At 46.8% G+C, this 15,393-nt stretch overlaps 1 protein-coding gene across 5 annotated transcripts in view; it reads right to left on the bottom strand.

Moving 5' to 3' along the window:
• LOC119446851 (serine/arginine repetitive matrix protein 2) overlaps positions 1–15,393 on the bottom strand; it is a 186,606-nt gene that overhangs the window by 159,396 nt on the left and 11,817 nt on the right. For all 5 annotated transcript variants that reach the window (XM_049664953.1, XM_049664951.1, XM_049664952.1 and 2 more), the window contains exons 2-3: positions 13,969–14,218; positions 5,535–5,645 (exon numbers count right to left, since the gene is read on the bottom strand). In XM_049664953.1, coding sequence (XP_049520910.1) covers positions 5,535–5,645; positions 13,969–14,207 — 350 coding nt within the window. In that variant the 5' untranslated portion in view covers positions 14,208–14,218. The remainder of the gene's footprint in view (positions 1–5,534; positions 5,646–13,968; positions 14,219–15,393) is intronic.

The following is a 15,393-nucleotide window of genomic DNA, read 5'->3' as shown; positions in this document are numbered from 1 at the left end:
TTGTAAACATTCGCTAACTAAATTAATGGGCACGGTGTTACACGCGCACAGATAAACATGAACAGATCTCGCTCGATGACCGCGGAAACTCCGTGTCAACACGCTGGAGTGAGACGCGACAATAGCAGCAAACGAATTGACCTCCGTGTCGTCTCTCGCTTCAACGCGAACTAAACGTCGAAAGCACACGACTCTACCGGCACTACTTTGCCCCCATCGCAGATCGCTTTGAAGATGAGGCCCACGCGGGCACTCGCTTTGTGCACGTCACAAATTGCTTTCAAGATAGCGGCCGCGCCGCAGCCGCTGTTGTTCAAAAGATGCTAACGTCTTGTCGTCTGGGGAAAATGACTATCCGCTAGACACACCGACTCCGGCGACTGCTTTGAAAGTAATGAATCATTTTTGCCTCATCAGAAAAGTTATCAGAACCCACGACAATTGTGATGGCTCTTTTAACGGATTCTGAAACTCGCGTAACGCCTTTGCTTGCCGTGAAGGGAAAGAAATCCAGGCTGATCGACTTTTCCAGTAAACGCTGGAAAATAAAACTTCCGGTAAGCGCAACCTTGCCAAGCTTGCCGACTGTCATAAATATGCAGTGAAATTGTGATAATTCAAATCGCTTCATTACGACGGTCCATGTGCCGCAAAATGAGTGTTTCGCGATTGGCCCGGCACATGCGTTGGGTTTTAGGCGTCGGCCGCAATGTACAAGAAATGCTGTAACAGCGGCGCGAAATGCATTCTCTCCTGAAGTTGACACTTTATCGACTGCCTTCAGTACGTCTCAACTTTGATAGCCGCTGATAGCCGATCTATCACTGAGCCCACTAGTTCAAAGTTCAAGTTTATTCAAATAGGAAAAGTACACATGAAATATTGTACAAAACATCTGGATCCCTAGCTCAAGGCTAGTTAGGATCCATGCTAGTTAGTATTCACAATCACAACGGCAATACGGTGAAGTGTAAATAAATAATATGTACATAAATGTGCATTTATAAACAAAAGGCAGGGTGTTTCTACCATTAGCTACGAGAAACCTACAAAAAGGAATTTGGACTTAAGAACTATACACTGCAACTGACTAAAGAGATAACAATAGTGAATGATAATGGCATTTCAATGACAATGAAAAAATTCTGGCTTGTTTTTCGAGAAAAACAAGCTGATGGCAAGCTGATGGCAACTTCTGATGGCAAGCTGTTCCATAGGAGTGCTCCAGTGCTGTTTAACCAGATGTAAATGTGAGCGCATTATTCTCCGCACAAAATGGTTCATCAACACTCCTGCATTTTAAATCCCCCACTGTTTTCACAAGTTGTACAGATTTCTGGAGAGGTTTGCTGGCTAAAAGCTGCGATTAGCAGCTTGACAAAGCCGGGAAACCCTTACAAGGCAGATGGCAAGAACGACAAGCATTATTGTACAGAAATTCGAAAACACAGACAACAGATATACTGACCGTAGTGTACATTGATTCCTGTTGTGTTTATACACCAGAAAAACACATCAAATGCCCGTAAACTCGAAGGCAGATATCTAACCCTATGCCAGCCGTCACTCATTGAACTTGCTGTCAAGCATTAAGCTCAGAATTGAGGATGGCGGTGGAAAAAAAGAAAAAAAAAAAAAATCTGTCAGCCCTTCCACTGGGGTGGAGATGGAAGACCAGCGAAGCTGTACTATGGTGAGAATTATGTATTTCCAATTGTGACTACTATTAAGATGTGATGGTGTAATTGGTTATTCGAACTATTAAAGAATGAGACATATATATTATCCAGTGGTTTTTATTTATTTAGTGACCACAGGGACCATGGCCTTATGGTCGCTACGGTACACCACCATAGGGTGTACCGGAAAGGTTGGCACGTTCTCCATAAACACGTCACCAACGCTGCCGCCGTTGACAACAGTTGTGTGTGTTGTTTGTGTGACCGCACGCAACCGCTGTCAAAATGCTGGCTACGTTACGAACGGCTAAACGCTGTTGTCGACACTGTTAGAGGAGAGGCGGGCGAGAGCCCTGAGAGAGCTGGCGGCAAAGGCCGGCAGGGCTGCGCGCATGCGCCGCAGTGGGAGAGCGGGCACGCACAGTCTAGGGTGCCTCGATGCCCTCCTCGCCCACCACTCCCCTTCTACTGGGAAGTCGCATTTTCTCTCCGCCGTGCGTTCGCTCCCCGTGAAAGTGCGCGTCCCTTGCCCTCGCACTCTTTCACGCGCACATACAGCATACGGTCAATGAGAGTTTTTTTCTATTGCCGGACGCGACGATGTAAAGGTGAGCCCTTAACAGCTTCGCTGTAAAAGTGTACCCTCGCTGTGCTTCTTGCTACTAGAGGCTGGCTTTCCCGCAAAGTTTAGTGGCTAAGTATGCTTTACAGGCAAAAATTTGCGAGCAGCACGAAATTACACAATTCAGCACAACATTACTGCAATATTCTTAGATTACATAGAAAGAAATGCTAAGAACCGTGTTTGCTCCCCACATGGCCAGCAATATATTCAATTTGATTCAAATATTCGTATCCAACCGAATATTCCAACCCCCCCCCCCCCCCCCTTTTCGAATATCTATTTTTTTTCGAACAGAATACGAATACAGTAGAACCCCGCTGTTACGTTCCCGGGTGCTGCATTTTCCCGGCTGTTACGCCGTTTACGGCCGGTCCCAGCACAGCTCCCATAGAACCCAATGTATTGGTAACCCTGCTGCTACGTCGCAACTGTGGGACCGTTCCCTGCATCATACGTTGCGAACTGGCACCCCGCGCCGGACCGAGCGGCCATTTTGACTTTTCATGTCGCTTGGCTTGGTTGCTTGACGATGGCATTGGCCGCCCAAAGTGCTGGGGGCAACACTGATGACGAATTTTCAGCTTCCGCCAGCAAAAGTATGGCCCTTGAGATCCGTATTTTATATGTAAAGATGGTGTCTATTACGCGTTGCGGCCCTAAAATTGGTTTTGGCTCATAGATGTTGCGTATAAAGTCGAAGGGCAAAAACACCATCGCCACGCCCCGTATGTGCATGTGTGCGAGGGGAGCTGACGACCGCGTCTAAATCTCGGAAAGAAAGAAAGAAAAGCAGGAAGGAAGCGTGCCATCTTTCGTAGTGCTCGAGGCACCAACGAGGGAGTGATGAGGGGAGGGATAGCGGGCAGCGTTGCGCTCTGGCATCAGCTACGTACTGCGCGGCGGTGCGCGGGCCGTATCTTGAAAGCGATCTGCGTTGGGGTCAGAGTCTAGCAGTGTACGTGCGTTGGCGGCTCGTTGCTTTGTGCGTGCTGTGTGTTCTTGGCGCTCAGTTTGCGTTGAAGCGATAGACAACAGCACGAAGGTCACTTCGCTCGCTCGCTTCTGCAGCGGTGCTTAAATTCCTCACGCTAGCGTTTGACAGTGCGTGTCCGCACTCATCGAGCGTTATTTGTTCATGTTTGCCTACGGGCGCTGACACCATGTTGTTAATATAGTTAATAAGCGAATGTTTACAAGTTTATACGGAAGATAAAACTACTATTCTTACTTTTTATAGCTGTCTACTAATTTGCTATCGCAATCGATACTTCGGCTGTCTTCGAAACAACTTTTTTTCACCCGTAAGAATTGTGTGCAGTTCAACACTACTCCCATTTCTCAATTTTTCCTGTTTCCCGGCTCTTACATTTTTTTTTTACGGTCCCGTGAAAAACGTATCAGCGGGGTTCTACTGTATTAAAAATGTAATATTCAATAATTTCCAAACTTTTTGAATATTCACACACCCCTAAAAGAAATGTGACAAGAATTGTGAGATACACAAAAAGTATTGCTGTCTAATAGGCACTATCTCAGAAAAATATCTAAATTTTTCGTTGAACAGGTATTCCACTGCAAAAATTTAACTACAAGCAGTACAGTTGGGCGGGCCAGGCTGCAGCTGCCGATGTTCCGGGCTGGTTCGCGTCATCGTCGCTCTCAGAGTCAAAGCCCGACGAAAAGGCAGCATTCTCAGAGTCGCTGCTGCTCGATCCATCGATAAAATCAGCCGCAGATGCAACAGAATAACGAGATCTGCCATTTTTCAAAGCGCGCCGATCTCGGAGGCAGCCATTTCTGCTTTCTACTTTGATGATCGTGAAACTTTGGAGCGCGTTCAAAAATTAACACCTGGCGGGAAAAAAGTGAACTGCTTAGACAATTAAAATATAGTTCTCCTCCTTCACATTCAATGGCACAATGTGTCCACGAGCGGCGTAGAAGATATCGAAAGCGGCGTTTCAAACCATCAATAGCGGGTTAACGGTCCCCAATGGGCGCGGTAGGGAAAGTGTTAAAGGCGAAGCTTAAGCGTCCTCCAAGTTTTTTTTTTTCCTTTCATGAACATTCGTAACGCACTGTATAGCACAAAACTATTTTTATTTTCCTGCGGCGAAGTTACAATGCTCCACCAAACACATCAACATTCCAAAGACCTCAATGATGAAACACACTGCTTAGGCTTGGATTTCAGGGCTAAACGCTAGCCAACACACGGCTGTGTGGTTGCCACACAACACGCACACTCCTCGAAATTTAGCGACTTCATTCGACATTAGTGTTTTTGTGCATGTTGTCACAATCGGCACAGCGCTCCCATCCTGGTTTAAGGACTAGAGGTGCCGCTAAATTTTTTTTTCTTCTTAGCAGCCTTGGCATAAAGGCTTAAATCAAGTGGCACTACCTATCTTTGACAAGTGGCATGCGTTATTACAATTTCAGGTTGCACAGTTGTGTTAGAAGAAATAAAAAACAGTCAAACTTCGATATAACGAACCTTGATTTAACGAAATTCGCGATGTAACAAACTATTTTTATTTCCCCCCATCTTAGTTCCATTGAATAAATGAAACTTCAATATAACGAAGTTCTCCCCTGCAAGTACAACTTCGTTATATCGAGGTTTGACTGTATTGAACCAATCTTGGCAAAGCTGCACAGCTAAAAATTTACATATTAGCCACCTCTAAATAGCAACCAAGAAGACGACACATGCCCCTAGTGATCAGTGGTGTAAATCCCAGCCTGTTGCCTCAGACGGCACCGTGAAGTCCCCGAGGTCATGCCAAGTAGTTGCGCATTCTGGTAATGCAATGGCATTTTATTGCTTTCATCTCTGCATTAGAAATGTATCATTTGCAAGCTTTTTGTGACACATCCACTCAGACTTGAAACGTAACATTTTGCACAGAGGCTGCTCTACATCAACATTATCTGAAACTGGATTACCTATTTATGCAGCCCAATTTTTGTTACGTTAAGGTGGTGCCATCTACGCGACAAACATTTCGAACAGGTTAGGCACACACAGGCAACGTTTTAGAGTGTGTCGTTTAACTACATGCAACTGCTTGGAAACAACAGCGTTGCTGGAAATTGGGCTGTGATGCTGCAAGGTCGCGCAAGTCTGCTGTCTTTTTTGTAACCGCTCTCGCCTAAGGCTAGAAGCTGGCGGTAAACTCGAAATAATTACTAGGACATTTGCAGTGGTAGTACCAAGCAAGGCTTACATGGAGCGCCCCGCCTCGTCTTTGGGAGCCGGGAAGTCAAGGAGGTGGCCCTGCTGCTGCAGCAGTTCACGCAGCTCATCCACCTTTGCCGCTATCTCGTCCACTTCATAGCTGCGAGATGCAAATGGCCGTTAGACTTGACCATTTTTTCAGCCACAAGTATGGATGTCAAAAATACTGCAACTACACTACCAAAATTAAGTATTTCAAATGCAGTGCGCTGAGAAAACAGCCCATTATTTGCCAGAACCAGTCACAGCCCACATGCACAGTGGTGTCGCTGGAGGGGGGCCCCGGGCCCCGAGGGGCGGATGTGCTGTGATCGCCATGAGAGCCGATGTTTACTCAGTGACTCGAAGCCAAATGCAGTAAATGCCTGTGCTTGGAGCAGCTGAATGGGTCGATGAAGAGAATGGGTTGAAACCCAGAGAAGTGCCGACGAAACAGCGAGCACAAGACATAACGACGGCAGCAGCGTCATATGAGAAGCGAAACAGGCGCTGGTAGAGGTTGCTGTTCATTTATGCGATCATTTTAAAAGCACTTCGCTAAGCTTCTGATGATAAACAAAAGCATCAAGGGGGTGGCGGGCAAAGATTACAAATCTAACACTCGCTCCTCTCACACTTTTGTAAACATGTCGCTGTGGGAGGATGGCTCCCCGGGACATGCCACTAGGAAAAGTCCTCGCGGCTTTGTGCTTGCTCTCGCGATAACCAATGAACCCACTCGCAAGAGCTCGGGCAATCTCAGTCGGCTTGGGCCTCCGATAAGTGCAGCTCGGCTCAGTATGACCACACGCGAGCGCTAGGCACCGCTCTTTGGCTTAGCGTTCGGAAAAGGATTATTATTTGATTTGTAAACATATATTGTGGGAACCCTCGGGTCCCATAATCGCCGCACGGGCAGCGAACGTCGCGTCAAGCGCATGCGTGCCAGGGAGAGTTGGGAGAGGGGGAACTTTCCTTCCGCGGGCGGCACGCGGGAATCGCAAGCGCTATCAGCGCCACCGGGTGGGTCACGCGAGATCCCGCTGATATCGCCCGGGCCTCTTTGGTCCCCAGCAAGCGGCTATGGCGGAAGTCTCCGCCGCGGCCTCCCGTATTCCCGCACGTGGTTAGTCAACCGCGTTCTTGCCGCGGCAAATGCCGCGGCCATCCCCGTATTCTCCAGTTGGTAAGTCGGAAGCCCTTCTTTACCTAGTGTATTATTCTCTTCGAGGGAACCCTCAGTGATGTCAACTATAGCTAGCTGGCCTGCTCGAAGTGTTAGTTGCAGTCGTAATAAATGCTTTCCGGGTGTACACGTGGTTGTCGTCTATTGTTTCCTCGAGCTTGTACCGCACCGCGGTTGATGCGCAGGCATGCGCCAACCGCGGGACTCGCGAGACATTTAGAACAGCCAAAATTTACCAGTTTCGTAGCTTGTCTCCTGATTCTTGTTTCTGTCTAATCTTTCCCATGGAACATTTAATTTTTCTAGGTTGTTTTGAAGCATCAACACCGCATCGGGAGGCCTTGAAGCACTTATTTGTACTCTTGAAGCACTTATTCAAATGTATGGGGCAGCTAATTTGCATAATATGAAAAAACAGGTTATTTTTAAAATTTATACACTTCAAGTTGCCACAAAAAAAAAAAAAGAAAGAAATACCAGTTTGTTTATTGTTTTCAGCCTACAATGATGTTTTGATTGAGAAAGACATTCAATTTGTTCTGTGAGGCATGTAACAATTGCTGTGCCACATTATTTTATTGCACAACACTGGACCATGGCATCCAACAATTATTAAACCCCAGTAGAAATTAATGGCACAATGCATATGATCAAGCAAACAGTGTTTTATTACACCAAATAGATGCTTTCAAAAAACTGTCACACTATAATAATATTGCAAAAAAGCTACTAAACTAAACTAATATACTAGTACATATTTAAATATCAATTTCATATTACAGTAACAATAACCAATCAATCAAATGTTTATTATAGGGCCCAGAAACAGCTAGAGGGCCTCTGACTGGTGCACTTAAAAAGCAATATGCGAGACAAAATGTACAGAGAACACAAATGTGGAAGACAAAACAATGCGAGATCGAGAAACATATAAGGAAAGAAAAACAAGGAAGCGTAAACTGCAGTTAATCATATAACATGATTATCTACATAAATACAATACATAGGAAATGAACTCTGAAATATGTCAATGCAGACACAATCCTTATTACGTTTTGTGCAGTCGAGCCATATATAGGACAGTCTTTAATGGAACAAGGCCAGGCAGCGAATGCAGAATGCTACCTGGTATACTGTTGCAGCATGAAAAATTGCGTAGCTTTGGGAAAGTATAATGCCATGGACCACCTTATACAGGAACGAAAAAGGTCTGATTTAAAAAGTCTTGAATGAGTGACTAACAACTTTATTAATCAGAGGGGTGAGGTTTAAGAGAGTCTAGAGGTGTGAGTTGAGGTACATATGAGAGTGCTGGACTATGGTCGCCAGAATGGCAAAAGTGGTGCTTGAAGACATATCAATTTATTCTGGACGCATTCAGAGAGGTCAGAATTAGATTTGCAGGTTGCGCCTCAATCTACAGAGACATACTCTAGTAGTAGAAGGCACACAGCAGCATACGATTTAAGAAACAGACCAGGTGAGTGGTCATCATGCAATATACGACGTACAATTCCAAGAGAGTGAAGGGCACGTTGTGCATATTTAATATGTGAACAGAAGCTTAGTGTTTTGTCAAAGCACACACCAAGATCTTTGATTTCATCGACCCTGGGCAGTGGAGCATCCCGAAGGGCATATGGAAATTGTACATGGTGTGTTTTGCGCATGTAACTTAATACCATAGTTTTGGAAGCATTTAAGAGTACGTACCATTATTGTTTCTGCACCAGCTTGAGAGTGAGAAAATGTCTTTTTGGAGGTCAGTGCAGTCGTGAACACTGTTGACAGTCTTAAATATCCTTAAGTCGTCTGCATACAAAGCCATGCTGTCCATCTATTAAAATGTTCTTAGCACTAACAGAAAGCAGGGAATGCAATACCGATTCAAACACTTTTGACTCAATGCAGCAGATAGATGTAGGCCGGTAGTTAGTAACTGTACTCGTAGCACCCGATTTGTGCACGGGCAATATCTATGCTACCTTCCAAGTGCTAGAAAATACGCTAGACTTTAGAGAACTATGGAAGATGCTTGGGACAACAGGGACGCTTCTATACGTCTTAAGCAGTGGGGGAGGAATACCATCAACACCACAAGAAAGGGAAGGTTTGAGGCACTTCATACACTTGAAAACAAGGTCTTCATTGACTGATAGCATAAGCACAGTGCCAGGCTGAGAAGGAAGGTTACTTGAAGCATCCTTTACACCACAGACACAACAGAAATGTTCTGCAAAGGTATCAACAGTGTTCAAGACATCATCACCATTTTCATCAAGAAGACACCTCTTTGGAGCTCTCTTTAGAAGAATGACAGCGCACGAAGCACCAGAAATATTTTGAATTATGCCTCATGCTGGCTTCAACGCCATCAATGTGGTTGCAGGGATCATTATCATTATAGTAATAATAACAATAATAATAATAATAATAATAATAATAATAATAATAATAATAATAATAATAATAATAATCTTAGTAGCATCATGGCACTCTAGACAGCTCGCAAGGCTAAAAAAATAAGGCTCATGCCTGTACGCTAGAGCGTCTGATAGTCAGCCATCTAGAGCAGGAATTTGCTCTAGATGACGCGCTCGCTTGCTCACACACACAACACGTCACAAGCACATACAGGGCAACAACTGGGAAGTCGAGAGTGCCGGTTCACTACGGTCGCATGGAAGGGGAGCCCTAATGTGAGAAAGCTCTGTATAAACATGGAGTTACGGTGTTGGACCATACAGGTGTGATGGGGCTCAGGCTGTCCTGATGTTCAGACGGACAGAAGAAGAAATATAAGTGTTTCCAGAGAGCCACACAGCGCCCTGCAGAATAGACGGACAAGTGCAATGTTGCGCTGGTATTGCAGGGTGTGCCACTTAAGGGCTTTGAGGTGATCCTTGTAGGCTGGCATGAGCTTGCGACGATCGAAAAGATGGGAGTTGTGGAGATGGGTTTGCACAAGGCTTACCCTACGAGCGACGGTCAGGAAAGGGCACGACGCTCCTCCACTCCGCAACGCACAAAGGCGCTACGACTGGGTTCGTCAACTCTCCGACACGGCGCAGAGAAGGCTCCGGAGTCAGATCGCCAACAAACACGGGTTTATTCACCCAAGATACAGCATAGTGCTACAGTCACGGCGCTTACGGGCCAAGGCTCACCGCAAGACCGATCGAGTACGCGCGCCCGCTGCGCTAGGGCTAACCGGGTAGCAACACTACATTTGCTAGCAGGTACAGCGTTTGACCGCTGGCGCCACGCTGCGCCGCTCGCACGTACCGCATTTCTAGGTGGTTCCGTTCAGCGGTCAAACGCTGTACCTACTAGCAATTGTAAATACGCAACCGGGTAGCGCCGTAGCGGTCCGCCAAGCGCGATAACGAGGAGTCGCGAGAACAAAGGTCTTATGTAACCACCTCGTTGCGAGCCTGTGAGCCTCTGCCGCGGCGAGGAAGCGCTCAGCGTACGAGAGCTCGGGTGGAGAGGGTGCATGAGAGCTCGCGGGAGGCCAATCAGGGCGCGTCCCGGTGACGTGTTCTCGCGGGGCAAGTCCAATCCCGGTGGAGGAGAAGCACGGTTTGCGCGGGAAAGTGCGCGGGAAAGTAAGTCCGGCGCGCTAGCCGTGTCCGCCATGTTGCCGTTACGGCGGCGGTTCCCGGGGATCGAGCTATGCGCCACGCGCGAGCTGGGGAACGAGGCGCGGGAAGGCACCTCGATCCCCACAGAGTAGAGGGCGCGCTTTCCCCGCCGCTGAACAAGCTCAAGTTTGTCAGCGAGATGAGTTTGGTAAGGGGACTAAACTGATTAGCAGTACTCAAGCTGTGGTGGTACGAGAGAAGTATAGAGTGCTCTGAAAACCTCAGGTCCACAGGGAAGGGAGAGACAGGTCACAAATCCCAGAATGCGACGAGCCTAGTGACTTGTGCGGAAAAGTCGAGAGAAGGGCTGAATATTACACCCAGGGTGGGAAGGGCCCGAACGGTCTTCATGGGGGTGCCACCGAGGAAGTAGGTTGGGTGCACAGAGGTTGTGGTGTGGCTCATATGCATGGCAGCACTTATTTCAGTGCTAACACAAAGTTTGTTATTGCAGGCCCAGTCGTCCACCTTTACAAAATGTATTTATTTCAAGCGCATATGCTGCGCTGTGTATTGGTATAATGTTGCAGTGCAAGTGTTAACTAGTTATGTAAACACATTCTGCGAAGATGCATTAGGAACTTGGTTTTGAGTTAATCTTTTTCCTGACTACAGTTTTTAGTATCACAGCAAGATGCATTTTAGTGCAAGCTGAAGAAATTTGGGCAGCTTAAGCATACCGACTGCGCAAAGCACTGATGACACCTTTACCCCTTCCCTGCAATGCATGCACTCACACCATCTGCTCTTTCCATAAACAAAAAAAAATATATATCAAAAGCCAATTACAGTTTCACTGACTCAGTACGTGCTGCTTGTCAAGCAGGCATCGAAGCAATCCTGGTATACGCAGCAGCATGCATAAGTCTTGTATGACGCAGGTCCTCCTATGCATTGCACACGGTGCACATAGTGCAAACAAATTTGTTTTTTTTCCCAAGTGCTCAACTACAAGAACACAAAGACTCAAACATGACAGTGCTGCATCACGTTTCCTTCAGTGTGTCAGCGGTCTTGAGCGCTGCACGAGCGATTTATCCCCAACTAGCCCATAAGGCGCCTGCACTTGAAAGAAGTGAGTGAAGGAGTACTGTGAACTTGTACTGATCTAGATTTCACAGGCCGAATCGAAGAGTGCACTTTCAACTAAACGGATGGTATGGCTGAAGATGTACGCGTATTTCCCATTGTTCGGCTACTAGTGTCTTTCGCTTTCGCAAGTTATCTTTGCTGCTGCAAACAGCGCAGAACTCGCCCGTTAAACTCGAGTCCCAAGACCACCTGAAGTTCCACACGGTTCATTTACACCACACCACACACAGCACGAAGTCAGGAGAGCCATATTTCAAATCACAGCAGCGCAAAACGTAACTGAAATTTCATTTCCTTCGGCAGAGTTTCTCAGCTGGGCTCGTTCACCACCGGTCGAACTCGACGAACGCGCTAGGCCTACGCGTAATGTAAACAACATCGGCGGTAGACGAGTGCTGATCATCCAGACTTCGCCCATCAAAAGCAAGTTTCCATTCGTTTCGAGCACAAGAAAATATACATACGACAACCACAAGCGTTGCCGCAATCGTCTGCAATTGTGATTCGGTTGGATGTTTTAGCAGACGGGATCGCACTGAGATCGGCGGAATCCAGCGGGCCGGCAGGTTGAGTTCGGCAGCGGCGTTCGAACGCGGCATGAACTCTCGTCGCACTTTCACCACCCACGGTCGTGGGTCGTGTCGACCTACTATCACAACACTGTCTAAGAAATACTGTCGCACGCGTCGTGCGTCCGAAGCACTCGGACGATCGTTGGTGCTGGCGCCTTCGCATCGGCGGCCATCATCAGGCGTAGCAGCCAGAGGCTTCGCGGTCTCTGATTGGTGGACGCCGGCGTCGCGTCGGCTCGCGCCGCTGGTTTTCTAGCATCGGCAGCTGGCAAAATCTCCGCGTGTTGGCACGCGTCACCCCGTTCACGACTGACGCTTTTGACGCATTGGCGCGTGCCGGGGCGTGGCGAAGCATGCCTGTGGTTGGGGCTTTAGTGCCGCACATCTTATTGCAAGGCACGCGAGAACTGATATAAATCTAGTCTAGACATCAAACTATTGCTCACTCGCTTATTATGACGGGTGTGCAACACTAAATTTACTTGCGGGTGCTCACATAGCATGCCTTGCTATTTCTCTCCCCCCCCCCAGGTTCTCTCCCCCCCCCCCAGTGATCCACTTCTTTTTTCATTCTCTTGACCCCTGGTCATTGGTCTGGCCGTGGCTCAGAGGCCACCAGTCTTTGCTGCCCGAAAATTGAAGCACTGATAGCGTTGGCAAAGAATTACACAACTACACTAAGTAACGTGCATAGTTTTAGTTGCAGAAAACATTCACTTACGAATTAAGCTAGCAAGCATGGTGTCACACGCACACAGGGAAGCATGACCAGTTCGCACACAATGACCACGAACACATGCTGGCACACATGCGGCGCAACAGTGGCACGGTGAACATAGCGACACGAATGCTATGCTGCCTCCCCTCCAACGTGTCTCTGAAACTTTAGATTATGCGACCTCCTGCAATAGGTGTGTGCGAAGACATGCTGCCACCAGCTATCTTGGCTCGCACAATCTTTGCCCCCGCTGAATATAACCCACAATGTGCAGGCGGGCACAGACCCACCAGGCAGTGATTATTCACGCAAGCTCGACTACATTCGTGTGTACCATGTGACATTGGGTGTGCACCATGCTGACCCTCCTCGCACCCACAGCATGCGTCTTATCACAACTGGACTATGTACATACAAAATCTAACAGTGACGCTGATGGCGAAAGTTTGCCTGCAGTGTGCATATAATTACTATCGCAATAAAAATAGGTTCTAAACACAAAAACAGGGCAAGGAAGAGTGCATTATTTTCCCAGTTCCTTGTGCTGTTTTGTTTTTAGAATCATGTACCAACTAGCCCAACAGCAAACTCCTAAAACGAGGCTGTGTAGATTTTATTATATTTGTACAAAAATTATTTAGCTAGTTTATCCATCCATTTAACAAACCATGTATAAATCTGCACCATATTAAAAAAAATTTTTTTGCTTCATTGTAACGTAAAAATTTATTTACTAGTTATTTTTTCTCGAAATAAGTCATTCTCAAGAATTTAAATCTGCAATAAAAAATGTGAACCTGGGGGGTCGCACTTCCCCCCAAAAAAACGTGACCCTCAAAGGGTTATTACACAGCGCTTGACAAGCGAGCATTCAAAGACACATGATTAAAAATGACAACAAGGAGATCAATGACATATGCTGACTGGCCCAGCTGCTGCCCTTTCCAGATCCGATGGCAGCCAGTGTGAGAAGCAGCCTTCGTAATTATTGTCGGTTGGCAAAAAATCACGAATGAGCTGCTGTGCTACTAGGACCTTTACGCATATCATAAAATATGCCCAAAAAGGAAGAGTGGAGAGAGTGTTTTATGATTTGTGTGAAAATCCCCCCCCCCCCCCCCCCAACAGTGTATAACTTTTTTTTCATTTTTTTTTCACAGTTGTTAGAGTCTTGAGCAGCCACAAAGATATGCTCTAAAAGACATTGCTTTAAATGTGAGAAGGCACCTTACCCTTGCTCCTCCATGGTTTCCTGGAGTTCCAGGCACTTGATCTCGAGCTTGCGCTTGCGCTCATGATCAAGAATCTCTGAGTTGGCCTTGCGGATGAGCTGTGCATCCAAGCGCTGAATGTCCTCTTCCGTCTTGTAGTTGACCTTCTCCCGTGAGCGCTGGACGAGGGAGAGATTGCGCTGGACATAGCCGTTGGTGCCACTGCCGCGGGCAGTCTGCAACCCAATGCCGTTGTACATGCCGACTCTTCCTGCAAGGCATTTCCCAGAAACAAGTTATACGAGCTGGACAACACTGTCTGCACACAGGTTAAGGGGGCCCTGCCACAGCTTTCCTTAGAAATACACTGGAGTTCCTTTCAATGAAAACATCCCCACACCTAATGACGACAGAGACATAATGAGTGCAATGTTGCTGCTGTTTCTTTCTCACTTGCTTCCACGGGGCACTTATGGTTCAACGTTGGCGTCTGACTAAAGTGCCTGACAATTGTTACAAGAATGGAGCCGCTCGGGAGTAACTCATGGTTATGAAGAACGACTTGTGTCCATGCGCAGTCACAAGCTGGGCACAACAGAGAGCATCTCAACAGCTGCACGAGAGAGCGAGCTGGCATGGGTAATATCTGGTGAAGCCTACAGATCGAGAGCATTTTCTCACCGTGTACTAAAAGTGTTGCAGTCCTTCAGGAGCAAAAGACAGCAACATGCAAGCTCTGATTAAACGGTGACCATCCTCCCCATTTCCGACTCCCTTCACACGAGCCAATTGTACAACAGCTTGCTTCAACATGCGCATGTGTAAGAATTCCCACATTGGCGATAAAGTGTGATGCTAACAGTGCCTCAATTCTAACGGTAGTTGCATGGATAACAACAACATAAAGACCATATAACTCACAGAATGACGTCATGTTTATTAGTGATAGAGCACTGGAATAAGTAACCCTCTACAAAGGCTGTAACTAACCTACACAGATTAGACATGTATCTTTCGTCACTCACAACACGCTTCCTACTACGACACAGCAGTGGCGTAGCCAGAAATTTTGTTCGGGGGGGGGGCTCAGGTTGCAGCGCGGCCTCCTCCTTATAGAATTTGTCGAGGGATCAAATGCATGAATAATAACTGCATTGCCAATTTCATTGTATATTAGATGCTGCAAACGAATTATTGAACGCTATGCAATGTCCATTAAAATATGTATGTTTTCATAACAGAATATATCCGTATGTCCCCAAAATTGTGGCAGAAATAACTGATATCAATGCTTCCGTGTTTTTTTTTTGTCTAATTAATAAGTAAAGAAAACATCACATGAACGTTAGAACTATTGACCCTTTTCGCGGAGCAGTTTGTTTTAGAGAAACGAGATGGCGCTCACGGCGGCGCGCCATACCTCTCCTCAGCGACCGCGCACGAATA

Source organism: Dermacentor silvarum, chromosome 3 (assembly GCF_013339745.2).
Source record: "Dermacentor silvarum isolate Dsil-2018 chromosome 3, BIME_Dsil_1.4, whole genome shotgun sequence".
Lineage (NCBI taxonomy): Eukaryota > Metazoa > Arthropoda > Arachnida > Ixodida > Ixodidae > Dermacentor > Dermacentor silvarum.
This window is presented reverse-complemented; position numbering and strand designations above follow the sequence as displayed.